At 32.8% G+C, this 14339-nt stretch overlaps 1 protein-coding gene across 2 annotated transcripts in view; it reads left to right on the top strand.

The window, feature by feature from the left end:
- The window catches only part of LOC145689498 (uncharacterized), a 175688-nt gene that overhangs the window by 99908 nt on the left and 61441 nt on the right, over positions 1–14339 (top strand). For both annotated transcript variants that reach the window (XM_081763672.1, XM_081763675.1), the window contains exons 10-11: positions 6271–6408; positions 7503–7685. In XM_081763672.1, the coding sequence (XP_081619798.1) occupies positions 6271–6408; positions 7503–7685 (321 nt within the window). The remainder of the gene's footprint in view (positions 1–6270; positions 6409–7502; positions 7686–14339) is intronic.

Below are 14339 nucleotides of genomic sequence, written 5' to 3' on the forward strand. Positions count from 1 at the left end.
CACCCATAGGAGAAGGCACTTGATTGTCACATACAAAGATATCGAGAACGAAAATAAACTGCTGAACTTCTCGAATGCCGTACTTGCTGCATTTATTACGTCATGGGCAAGGCTTTGCCTTCATAACCTATTGACGACTGCAGTGCCAGACAATGTACTACACTATGACATGAACAATGTTTGTCAAACGACGCGATGATATGCCCAGGCTTACAAACGGATCATATCTGGGAAAACTAACTGATGAGTTCCGTAAGGGTGGGAGATATGTTTATCGATTTAGGAGCTAAAATTACACATATAGGCTAGAGAAAATTAGGACAGGTAAACTAAATTATGTGTACAGATAGAATCGTACGTAAGCGTGAGTTTAGCATTGTATCACGTCAGAAAACCAATATATACCGTGAGGTTGACAATAAAAAGCGAGGTCTTATCCCGACAGTAAGACTGATTATCGTAGCATTTCCTACAATTAATGAAGTCAAATTCTTACCTTTTGATACACAGCTAATGTAAATGTGTACGCGCGAGTGAGATTTATTTGTATAATATTTATTTTTCACTATAACCAAAGATAAATTATATATAATTTTTATGTATATATATATATATATATATATATATATATATATATATATATATATATATATATATATTAAACATGTGAAAATATAGCATATTGTAAATAATATTGTATTATAAATAAAGCAAATAATAATATGAGTGGATCAAACATGAATGGTAATCATAGATTTACGATGGTACCACCTGAATATACCATATACCCTATTAATATTTTGAGCCATAGAGTTTCTTTTGTTATCATAAAACCTGATTTTATATCATCTTTATTCTATCCATAGCATCAAATACGCATACTTACACCATTTCATAATGTAAATATTGTACATATAGACATGGTTACATATGGTCAATTAGTTTTCATTTATTGTATTTAGTTATATAGATAAATATAGGCATATTTAGATATTTCAACCAAATACATGTAATCTTATACTGACAATATGTATATCATCTCTTATTTATAGAAAAGATTTAAAAATCTTACTTTATAAAATTTAAATTCAAATATGATTAAAGTGTTTTATTCCTAAAGAATAATCTAAATAAGATCATACTAAAAAAGTGTGTGTATTCTATATGAGATAAAGCAAATAACTTTTATTTTCGATAGCACCATATCAAATATTTTCAATTCTGCTAATAATCGATCATATTTTATGTGGCGCTTACGTAAATGAAATTTTTGAAAACCCAAAGTACTATAACAAATCTCTCGCTCGATAGTCTGGTCTCCGATCCACTACAAAATGTTCAAAAAATAATGGATCTTGTAAAAGTATTGCTTTGCGTATTCGTGCACTGATTTTCTTTTACTTAATTCAATTAAATAATTTAATATGGAAAAATTATACATAAATACATAGTATGCACATACAATCCGTACTAGCTTAATAAATAAAAGTTGTAATTAATTAATTCATCAGATGGTTTATTAATTAAATGAAATGATAAATACAGTAATGGTATCTATCCGGAACAGCCGACATTTTTACACATTGCAACTAAGATTTGTAATGAGAGTTACGAAAGTAAAAATGTGTAAGTTAAAATCGCAATTACCGTTTTGAGGTAGTTCAATTATTTTAAATATAAATATTCATTGTTGACATAAATCAGTTATAAATAGAAATACTTCGTACTTAAAGTATCAAGGCCCAAGCACACTCCAATTATTGTAATTGTAAGTACAAATTACAGTCACACGTGGACTCAACAGAGGCTGGTAACATTGCCATATGTAAATAATGTATCTCCTGGCTACATATGCGTATACCTACCAACCATCTTTATAATATAGCATGTAACGACTTACTTACAAAACATCATTAACCTCATCGCTAATTTTCTGGACGTTAGGACTTTATTTCTACTAGCCTCACTTTGTTGATTTTGGCTAAAGCTTGATAGGATTAATTTAATATTAATGTACCGTAGTTGTTTTTGAAGGCTTGAAAATATTGCGATTTTAATTTCAGTATAGGGGAGACCGGGGTTGGTTGACACACTTTTTCATTTGTCGGCTATAACTCGAGAGATAAATTTTCTAGAGAAGGAAAGGAAGCATTGGCAAACTTGTTATACTTTTTTCTACTAATTAAAACAATGTAGAATATTATCTGTATTATATTATCGGAACTAGACGTGTGAAAATTACATTAAGTGAAATGTGCCAACTAGCCCCGAGTCTGGGTTGTTTGACACACTCTATGGGGGTAAGTAGACACACTCATATATTAAAATATTTTGTACCTATTTTTTCCATATTCAGTGTATTTCCAAATTATAAATTCTAGTTAATAATTAAGTAAAAAAAAGACTCATAGGACTATTATCTTAAACAATCGAATACAAATAATGCAATGGAGTGGTTAAGTCTACTGTAGGCAACTGGAAACCTGTATACTACGCAGGCTAACTTTCACAACTTCTTTAAAAGGGAATCAGTCCTGGGCTTTCTACCTAACAAGCACAACTAATAGTATTATCAAACTGCGTATTAATTATTCCTGCAACAAAAAGATTTATAGATTGGAATTCAATGGTCAACGTAGTCTGCAGAAAAGAAGTAAAATTGCGACTGAGAGTGCGAGGTTTCAACTGTTGAATTAATGGCAGCCAACGTTCAATTTCACCTACATTTGACCAACTATTTTTTCAACTTTGTTTGCAACTACCAAGTTCCAGCCACGCATACCATACATCTGCATAGATCCTACCAGTGTGCTGCAAGGGATGATGAGTTCGCTCACACTTTAACCCGATATTCAAACTCCTATTCCCACTGGAAATCAAATCTGGGTCTCCTACTAAATGCTAAGTATATATACATACACACACACACACACACACACACATATACAGGGTGGTTCAGTATTGTTGGACAGCCCTGAATAAATCGAAAACCAGAAGAGATATTAGCAAGAGTTTGGTGGATCCAGATACTTGTGGAAGGGGGACGTCTTTTGAGGTACCACACAATGTTACCAGGTCAACAGTGTTGCCAGCTCAGTACAAAGTTGTATTTTTTTAAATGGAACATATAGAAGTTTATGCCATCAAAAGAATTAGTACAGAATGTGAATACCAACAAGCGAAACCGCACCTGTCAGTGTTGCCAAATAAGGAAGTTATAAAGCTTCAAAGATCAAGAAATTAAAGTGTCCGTAGAGCAAAACTAGCAAAAAGGCAAGAAAAATAATACTACGGAATGAAAAGGAGTAACCGAAAGAGTAAACCAAAGAACGCTCAGCATCCAGTGAGTAACAGGGTTGCCACAGTAAAGGGGGAAAAAATTGAAAATTTTGCCGTTGCTATAGGAGGAAAAGTTCCCATATGACATAATGCTGGAAACACCATAGAAAGTTCATGTAAGATTCAGGAATTCTAATAGCGTTTGTTCGAAATCAATATCTCTAACCGTTTCCGAGATACACCAAAGGTGTGCGGAGTTTGCAACACTGCATAATAATTCCCTCGCCCTCCAAACTACAGGAACGAGTAATGAAAATGATACGCCCAACAAAATGTAAGAACTACACGGGTCTAATCGTCAAATCAATTATGCAGTGTTGCAAACAACGCACACCTTTGGTGTATCTCAAAAACGGTTAGAGATATCGCTTTCGAACAAACGCTATTAGGATTCCTGAATCTTACATAGACTTTCTATGGTGTTTCCAGCATTATGTCATATGGGAACTTTTCCTCCTATAGCAACGGCAAAATTTTCAATTTTCTCCCCCTTTACTGTGGCAACCTTGTTACTCACTGGATGCTGTGCGTTCTTTGGTTTACTCTTTCGGTTACTCCTTTTCATTCCGTAGTATTATTTTTCTTGCCTTTTTGCTAGTTTTGCTCTACGGACACTTTAATTTCTTGATCTTTGAAGCTTTATAACTTCCTTATTTGGCAACACTGACAGGTGCGGTTTCGCTTGTTGGTATTCACATTCTGTACTAATTCTTTTGATGGCATAAACTTTTATATGTTCCATTTAAAAAAATACAACTTTGTACTGAGCTGGCAACACTGTTGACCTGGTAACATTGTGTGGTACCTCATAAGACGTCCCCCTTCCACAAGTATATGGATCCACCACACTCTTGCTAATATCTCTTCTGGTTTCCGATTTATTCAGGGCTGTCCAACATTACTGAACCACCCTGTATATATATATATATATAGGGTGGTAGGTAACTCCACCGACAATCTTTGGGAGGTGATTCCTTATATGAAATGAAAGAAAAAAGTTCTTATAAACATAGGTCGAAAAATGTCTCCTTTCAGAGTTGCGAACCGGCGAAAATTCGAAAATCATTTCGAAACGTCCTGCCTTAGAAACTATAGGACTTATAACAAGCGGTTTAAGGAATTACACAGGAACTAGTATGCGAACTACACAGGAACTAGTATACGAAACGAACTGTAAAAAGGAAATTGAGGTTCCTCTAAAGTACTAATAACGCGTTCGTTTCGCCGATAACGGAGGATAATAAAACATGGATATTTAGATAGTTCACATACTAGTTCCTTTGTAATGCCTTAAACCGCTTTGGATCGGTCGTGTAGTTTCTAAAGCAGAGCGTTTCGAAACGTGAAACTCGAATTTTCGGCGGTTCATAACTCTGAAAGGAGACGTTTTTCGTCCCATGTTTATTAGAACTTTTTTCTTTCATTTCATATAAGGAATCACCTCCCAAAGTTTGGAGTTACCTACCACCCTGGATATATATATATATATATATATATATATATATATATATATATATATATATATATATATATATATATATATATATATATATATATATAAGTTTCTCGTTTTAATAACTATTGGTTTTCAAACTAAACATACTAAACATAAAACTAGAAGTAGTCAAATTGGGACTGATTAACAATCTCTCAACTGTACTCAACACTATTTCCTAGTATACTCTAGAAATTTATGTCGAAGGCCATATTTTCGGACATTTTTATTTACTCGTTATTTTATTTAAAAAAAAACATGCAACATTTGCTATCCAGGTTGTACACAATATGTATTAAATTACATTTGTAACTTTAAGCTTCAAATGTGTTTGCTTAGTAGGGGAGACCGAGGCTGGTTTCCGAACTTTTCATTCTTTATTTTTTTATGAGAAGATGGTGCACTGTATTGCAATGCAATGGATGTGTACGGACAGACCAATGTTTCCTCTAATAAATTCAATTTTTGTTTTTGTTTTGTTGCTTAGTTTTCGAGAAATAAATTTTTCTTTCTTTTAAAATGGAGTATGCCAACCGACCCCTAGTAAGGGGCTGGTTGGCTGATGTTGTGGGGCTAGTTGGCATACTTTTTAAATATAGCAAAACACAAACAAAAATTGGATTTATTAGAAAAAACTTTTTTTAATGCTATTATATATATTGCAATGAAGTAGGCTATTTGAAGTTTGAAATTACTTTTATTCACAACATTTAAAAGAATCAGCATTATGAAATATAAAAACTTCTTTCTTTCTTTCTAGCTTGGTTGTAATGACATTGAAAGCTACAAGATTATCAAACCACATCAGTTTTAATATGATTTGGTGTAGGTTAATTAATTAACCAAAAGCCCAACAAGTCCAACAAAGTCGTAATTACTCAGCAATTGTTTGGCATTTACGTTTTATTGTTTAAATATCCATAAAAACAAAGTTCAGATCTAACTAATGATATATTACTTACCTCTGTACTCCAAGTAGTGACGATTCTGTGATGATGTAACGGAGAACTGAAAAAAATACTTCAGACTGGCAAAAACACTCTTTATCTAATAGACGCCATAATCCGAAAGTTACAAATTCCATATGAAGGTGGCAGCTGCATCCATAGGTCACTCTTTTATGACAGCAGCAACAGCTCATTATGTTAATTAATGAAGGAGTTATATGCAGTTCGTCAACCAGCCCCGGTCTCCCCTATATTTTTGAAATTAATCTAAAAATTTTAACTACATTGCACCAATTTATATTGAACAAACCTCAGACACTCTTAGTAATTTGTAGTAACTAGTAAGTTAACTAGTAAGTTGAAGTAACTAGTACTAGTAACTTTTCTATGTAACTAAAGATATTTATTTTAAAGAAAAAAACAACGTAATTTTAGTATTAATAATAAAATATGTGATTTTACTCAAACCATGGTTACTTTCAATTTCAGGAATCAAAGAAGGTTATTGGTCAGGAATAAAGTTAGTAGAGTAGGTTTGATTTATAAGCAGACAATGCAAGAGTTCTTCACTAACTCATCACTTCACGGAATAAAACCGTTTATCGAATCTCCCAACAATTTTATGAGGTTAAGTATAGTTATAATTTTACATATTAGAAAGGAACAAATAGAACATTTTGCTAGTGGAAGGTGATGTTTATAATTGAATTTAAGCAGTTGTAAAATTACTTTTTGTTGATTATAATATTCTCATTGGAGCAGACTTACCTTTATTTCAATACGTATGTTTTTTTTTTTTTTTCAGAAATTTGAAACATACACATTAATTCAGTATTTCTCTGTATACGTTGACGATACAAAAATGCAATGCGTGATAATAATAGCGTAATAATTGAGAGTATGGTTGTAATATTGTTTGAAAATTCCTGGTGTGTAAATAATATTTTGATTAATTATGGCATGTGTGTTTGTAAATATTGTTCATGAGTAACTATCCTAATACTGTATTTGTTTTTGCGTTACTAATGAGAAGCTTCAAGTTTATGGTTGATGTATTCCCATACATTCTGTTGCATTAAATACACGGAAATACACTTTACTCTTCTTTCTATATATAAGAGTAGAAATAATAAGTAAACCATGCTTCTGTTTACTGAACTTTTTCTGCTAAACTTCGAATTAGAGAAAATGAAACGACAGCTCGATCATGAATGGTAAGATATCATAATTCCTTATATAGATGACTTTTGCGTTATATTATATACTGACTTATTCCCTCAAATAACTATAACGATAATAACTAACACTTAGCGCGAGTGAAGTTTGTCTCAATGCCATTCAAGATTAAATCTTCGTCAAATTTGCGAGACTGCATTCTTTTGATATAAATTATGGTAGTTTTCGATAGTCAATGTGAAACATCATTTTCTTATCACCATTGTACACCCATTTTAATGGAATTTTCTTCAAAATCTTACAATTTACGACTCTGAAATCACTTGTTCACATTTTCTCCTTAAAATTACGAAAATTACGCTTACACAGATTTTTTATCTTTGTGACTCACAAGGACGCAAAAAATTTATGGATGAACAGCAGGTTGATAACAAATCACTAATGGACATGAGTTCCTTCCTTCGAAAAACTCATCAATGCAACAGTAAAATGTGAATTACTCTATATATATCAAGCACTAAATGTAATTTGTCTTTCATTATTAGAATTATTTGGTTGTTCATCTGGATTGGGTTGACTGCATCGTCTATTTGGGTAGCATCTTCATTATGGAAGAGTCATTTCTATTGCTCAACTAGTTATGAAATTGAAGTAGATGAAGCACAGCGAAATACAACATTTGCATTTGCATACGCTATATGCTTTGGTGACACCAATAGAACTGACCTGTAAGTTTGTTATTTTATATTTCATCTTATAAAATTGTAGTTTTATATTCAGAAATTACAATATATTTAAGAATTAGGAACTATATTTCTGGGTTTTCGGCCATTTTGTTCACGTATGAGGAATGACGTCCCTCGGGGATCCTATTAACCTAGGAATTCGGGAAGGTTGAAAGCGCCCTGAAGCCTTTATATTAGACATCATCCCGGCATTTCTCTGGTGTAAATGAAGAAAGCTCAAGGAAAAACTCATTGAGTATGGCTGGCTGAAAAGACTTTTATACTTTTTCGATCGGGTATCCCCACCCGAAATCGAAACCGGACCGATCGCACGAAAGACGACAGCGTTGATGATTACTGTACGCGGGGCAACTACACGTTTAAAACAGTGGCCTGATATTAATATTAGAACTGAATCAAATGCATATAGTATTTTCATTTGAAAAATATCATTCGTACAGAAAAATGATTTCTAATTATTTTCTTATATATATGTTTTAAAACTGAATAAAAATTCAAATTTGACACTAGATATAGCACTACGTGACATAAAATCAAGAGATTTTTTTTTCTACCGAATGGAAATAAATTTCATTATACGTTCCCACTTGTATTTTGTTACGAAATCACATCTCTTCAAATTTAGATTAAATGTAACATTCAAAATCTACTTCTGTAGATATCCATATCATCTTACAGCCTTTTTAAGAAAAAAGAATAATAATGTTACTTTTATATTTTAATTGGATCAAAAGAAAACATGCTATTTTTCATTGTTACTTTCTCGCATATTATTTTATTTTATTTTTGGGGTAAACGAGGCAATCCAAATGAAATCAACCAATTTCCAGTTCAAAGGATGGCGATAAAGTTTATTTATTTTTTAATTTTTTTAGCAAAGATTGTACCATATTCAGGGAGTTGGAATTTATTTTCTTCATTCATTTTTTAGCCGAGCAGGTTTTGTCGTAGCGGCCATTTTGTATAAGCACCTGAACATACTTTGAACTTTCTGGTGCATTCCATTAAACGCTGTAACTTTTTAGATTTTAAAAATAATGAGTTCAAACTAAAACCATATGAAAGATAATGGAATTAACAACATTCTATGTTCTGTGGACATTGAAACGTACTTTAGAACGTCCAAAAAAGAAGCTCTGAACATTGAGGTTGGAAACCTAGAAATGACCATTTTGGAATGTACATATTGAAACGAAGGTACGTCAGGAGATTTTAAGAACTGAACAGATGTACAGGTTTTGTGTTGATATAGGTCTAGTATCTCAGGCATACAATTTATCTATGTTTCATCAGAAGAAGTGCAGTCAAACAGCAAGAAATTTGAGATTTGCTTTTTGTAAAAGAATTATCAATACCAGATCATGCCATAGATTTATACCTTTGACGGAATCAGAAATCAGATGTTATGAATTCTAACAATCAGATGAATTTACTTATTGCAGTACTTCAGTACTTCCAGAACATAGCATGTTGTCATTTTAAGCTAAAGATACCGTAGTTATATTAATAACGAGAAATGGTGGATTGGAGGAATTTGAAGACATCAGTCAGAAAAATTCATCCATACGAATGATAAAATGTAGGTGCCAATCATTAAGCCTATCCGGAAACTCACATCCACATTACACACCCACAAAATCACAACTTCTACAGATCGTACTTTCAATATCGGTGCCAAACTCTATACACAAATTAGTCAACTATTTACCTCACTGATGTCTTAACAGCAGCGCTATAATCAGAAAAGAAATAACAGACGCGTTTCCTTTTTAGTACAAGATATGATTCATAAATTATGATATAATAATGTTACTTTACCCATTAAACATTACTGCTGTGTTACTTTGACTTCTACTACAAAGTTAATATCTACTCCTAAGTCCCAGTAAAGAAAAATCTTATAACTCAGAAACTACTCGAGTCTCAGTGATGCAATTTTACCCATTTATTACTGACAACTATCGTCTATTTTGTGCAAATTTGAGATTTTTCACTTGTGTCTTTCCTGACATATTTGACGGTGAAAATCACCATTTTGGAAAATTCGCAATATTTAAAAATTTCCAAAAACTCAAGTAGACGGTTGTCAGATCTGAAACTTGTTTAGGACGTTGTCTATTATCTATTATGTAAGTAGACAAAAATTGAAGTTGAGTCTTATTTATTTCGTTTCAAAATGTACTACCATGAGCAAAATAAATGACGCGTCTCTTTATTTTGAAGTTTTTTGAAAATATCTCCGTTTTCTTTATATGTTCGAAATTTCGGAAGGTTTCCCCAGCAGGACAGGTTAATAACAAACCCGTTTTTAATATTTGTGTTAGATATTAGCTTAAAATAAAGAAATTAGAAGCAAAAAACATTAAATCGACAGAAATCTCGAGAATTACCAACTCTGCTAAAGTGGGAAATTTTCAAGAACACGAGGGAATTCTGCTTTTCAACACGAAGCAGCGACATCTATGTCATTGAGAGAAATGTGGATTAAATCTACAAACTAAACTTTTAATGAATATTTCTAGTATATCTTATTATATGCATTATCTGCAAACTCCAAATATATGAATATATGCTAAGTATTAACATAAAGATAGAGCAAATAGTGGAAATTATCCATGGAAAAGGACGAATTGGTAGGACGATCGTAATGAACTATCATCTTTACCGGAACAGGCTCAGTTCACGTAAAAAACAAATAGCTCAGTTAGTTAAAGCAACGAGTCTGTATGCTGAAGGTTGCGGGTTCGATCCCTTGGAAATGCCGTTACCATTTCTATCACTACACTACGGTTATTTTATTTATTTTTTTATGTGGGAAAGAATCAAATTGTAACGTATGTGTAAAACTCATGACGATACCAAAAAAAGAAAAAATGCCGTTGTCGTACTTGCATTAGCGTCCCTAATTTTGTTTGCAAACAGTTTCGTAATTATTTCCCCTGTGCTCACTGCTCACCATATACTCGCTGGCGCATAACGAATGTTTCCCAGTAAATGTTAATTCTAATTTGGAGAATTTTATAAAGTTTCACAATATTTCTCACTAGATAGTCTTCTATCTACGTGTTTGGATATTTTGATAACAGATTTCCCTATTAAATGTTTAATTTTCTCTAGATGTTTAATTACGGAAAAGTTTTACAATGTATTTGTATTGAATTGAAATTGTTTTGAATTTACTACATAAGGTAAGTAGACCGAAGGAGGAGAACTCAAATAATTGATATTCTACGTAAAAGCAACCTATTGTAGAATGATGATGCTTCTTACCTTCAGCACATAATCTTTACGTTAGAGAGTCAGACAGAGAAAAATCCTGGTTTTTCCTCCTCTATGACCACCCATCTTAAACCTCTACATATCATTGTTCGTCTCACAAAATTTCGGTGCTCCAAAAACATTCAAATAATAATAATAATAATAATAATAATAATAATAATAATCCTGAATATGCCATCCTTACATAATGTAAGGATATCTTAGTTTCCTAGTTTAAATCTTAAATATCTTAGTTTAAAATGCTTTCTTTAGTACTTATTTGAGCAACCATGTAGGAGGGGGTACGACTTTTTATTTTGCCCCTCTCATTTCAGTACCCTTCCAACAGAAAGTAATCTTTGATAAGCAGGACAGACAAAATGAATAAGAAATATATTTACAGCATCCTCTCCCCTTTCATGATTGGAATATCACGTAATATTTTTTATTCTACGAAAGATGGCCCTGTGCGGTTAGGGGTAGGTAACTAAAAAAAATACCTAATATATAGCGCCCCTTGATTGTAATATTACCGCTTCTTTATTTGTACGAGGGAGCCCCTACACAATCAAGGGTGACAAAAAGAATAGGAAGAGTGTCTATTAATTCCAGTGGTGGATCCATAGACAAAAAAAAACGGGGGAGGGGAGGGGAAGTGAAACATTCTTTTGATGATGTGAAGCTGTCACAAATTACCACTTAACTAAACTAAACAATAGTGGGGGGAACCGGAACCCAGTCAGTTTAAATTGATGTAAAAGTTTAATTTTTGGCTTCATATTAAAGTTTTGGTTTCAAATGAGAATTTCAGTCCAAGTGGTCAATGATCAAATCTCGTGGGGCTCTTCAGTGTAGGCTAATACGGCCCCCTTATGAGAAAAGGCAAAATTATTAACATGTTTATAACTTTCGAATTTTTCGTCTATTTTAAAGAAATATTTTGCTTCGTATTAAAGTGTTGGTTCCAAATGACAAATTCAGTCCGAGTGGACAATGATCAAATCTCCGGGGGGAAGTCTTCAGTATAGGGAGCTACGGCTCCCTTATGGGAAAAGGCAAAAATATGAAAATGCTTATAACTTCCGAATTTTCTGTCTATTTTAAAGAAATTATTGGCTTCATATTAAAGTCTTGGCTTCAAATGACAATTTCAGTCCGTGTGGATAATGATCAAATCTCGGAGGGCTCTTCGGTGTAGGGGTTTCGGCTTCTTTATGGGACAAGATTCACGTAGTTGATATTGCAAAATTGTTTTGTATATATAAGTGGAAACTTGCACCATTTGGTTAATTTTACCTCTTATGTTTTGCAGATTCATATTCCAAGCAATAGTTACTTCGCAGAGCTAAAAGAAGGCACTTACTAGTTTCATTAAAATGAAATGTCTTTTATGAGAGGAGCAGACGAACGAACAGGCACCCAAACGTTGGTTGAGTCGTACGGTTGAAACTCGTTAAGCTCGCTTCAATTATTATTATTATTATTATTATTATTATTATTATTATTATTATTATTATTATTATTATTATTATTATTAATAATAATAATAATAATAATAATAATAATAATAAAGCATTGCAGGGACCTTTGGTGCAGGGGGTCCGTGGTTCGATTCCACTTCGTGCCAAGTGAAATTTGAGGTGGACAAATACCGTGTGCATGGGTATGTGTTTTCTTGAGATTTTCCATTTTCCTCCCACTTTCTTCATTTCACCATTTCATTCATCATCATTCTCCCTTAGCGTAGGTGCATAATCGTCCAACGTTAAACTAGATATTGCAATTTCAATAATAATAATAATAATAATTAATTCAACTGAAAGGACTGTAATTTATGTGGACAGCAATTATCATAAATATGCAACCATTATAAAAACAATGCTTTGAGTAGAAAGATAATCCTTCCCAAGTGTTAACGAATGCGCACGAGATAAGACATGTCTCGAGAAAGAGCCAAGACGCGCTTTGTGACATCCAAGATAATACGAGGCAAATGTTTTGGACACGAGATAGCTTGTAAAATGTCTCATCTTCTCTGGAATGTCTCGAAAACAAAAGTCTAAGTTTTAAAATTATTTTTCAAGATCTATTCTCTCAGAAGTAGTTCTCTGCCTTAAAATTAATAACGACATTTGTGATTTAAAAAAAGATAAACAATGCCTAAAGTTAATAGTTAACTTTTCGAAAAGAAGCTTCATTAAGGGTGAACCTGAAAGATGTCCACAAACTTCGGGAGGTGATTCGTGACATCAAAAGGAGACAAATGGTCCTCTTGCAGTTTTCGAATTCAGCTTCGTTGTCGAGATACAGGGTTGCCAACTGGTCGTGTTTGAGAAACTCACTGGGAATAAATTCAAGTCCAAGAATAAACTACTACTCATATATTTTTCAGGTCAATTGACTTATACCATGTTGTAAGGTCAAATATTTATTTATGAAGTGTGTACAGAATTCGCCAGGGTCTTTTCTGAGAAAATCGTCGAGAAAAAGTCACCTCCAAGAATAAACTACCCCTCGTAAATTTTTCTAAGAGAAATATCTGATACTGCAATATAGGGTTGTTAATTAAATATTGATTAATGAAAAATAAACAAAATTGTTAAAACCATTTTTGAGAAAATAGCGTTTTTCGATTTTCGGCTGTTTGTAAACCACACTTATTTTAGGTGCTAGGAAAAAATGCTAAAGCTCCTGTAAGAATACTAAATAAACCCTAAGTTTAAAATTTGGTGTAGATAAGTTGAACGGTATGGCCTCTAGGCGAGTGCATATAAAAGTGTGCCGAACGGACGGACCGGAAGGACGGGTGTCGAAAAGTCACATTTTCGGTATGTAGACGCCATGAAACATGTAAATCCGTTGAAATCTGAATTTGATATTATTTTCACAATCACTATATTTTCTTCTCGCTTTTGTCGCTCGAAAAAGAAAAGCCTGAGTTTACCACAAAAAGCTAGGGAGTTTCTCAAAAAATATTCAATTACAGGGCCACCGCACTAAACTTTTTCAATTCAATTTCTTAACTGTGTTAGACCGCAGTTGTTACTGAAGTGTGTATTTGGATAATACGAATAAAATTATCGTATTATTCAAATACATCGAATGTCAGATTATCGAATAAGAAACTTCGATTGAAGAAAATCCATACTACAAAACTAACTCACACTTTGAGCACATTTTCATTAGACATATAATAGACCAATTAATGCAATCATTGTTTATGAAATATGAAAAAAATCAAATGAGTCACTTTGGGAAAGTCGTTCAAAAAGAACACGTCAGGAGTAACCTACCTCTTCGAGAAAATTGTCGGGGAAATAACCTTGACCCCAAAAATAAACTATCCGTTGTAATTGTTTTTCATAGAAATGACTTATA

Source organism: Thermobia domestica, chromosome 1, assembly GCF_964235325.1.
Source record: "Thermobia domestica chromosome 1, izTheDome1.hap1.1, whole genome shotgun sequence".
NCBI lineage: Eukaryota > Metazoa > Arthropoda > Insecta > Zygentoma > Lepismatidae > Thermobia > Thermobia domestica.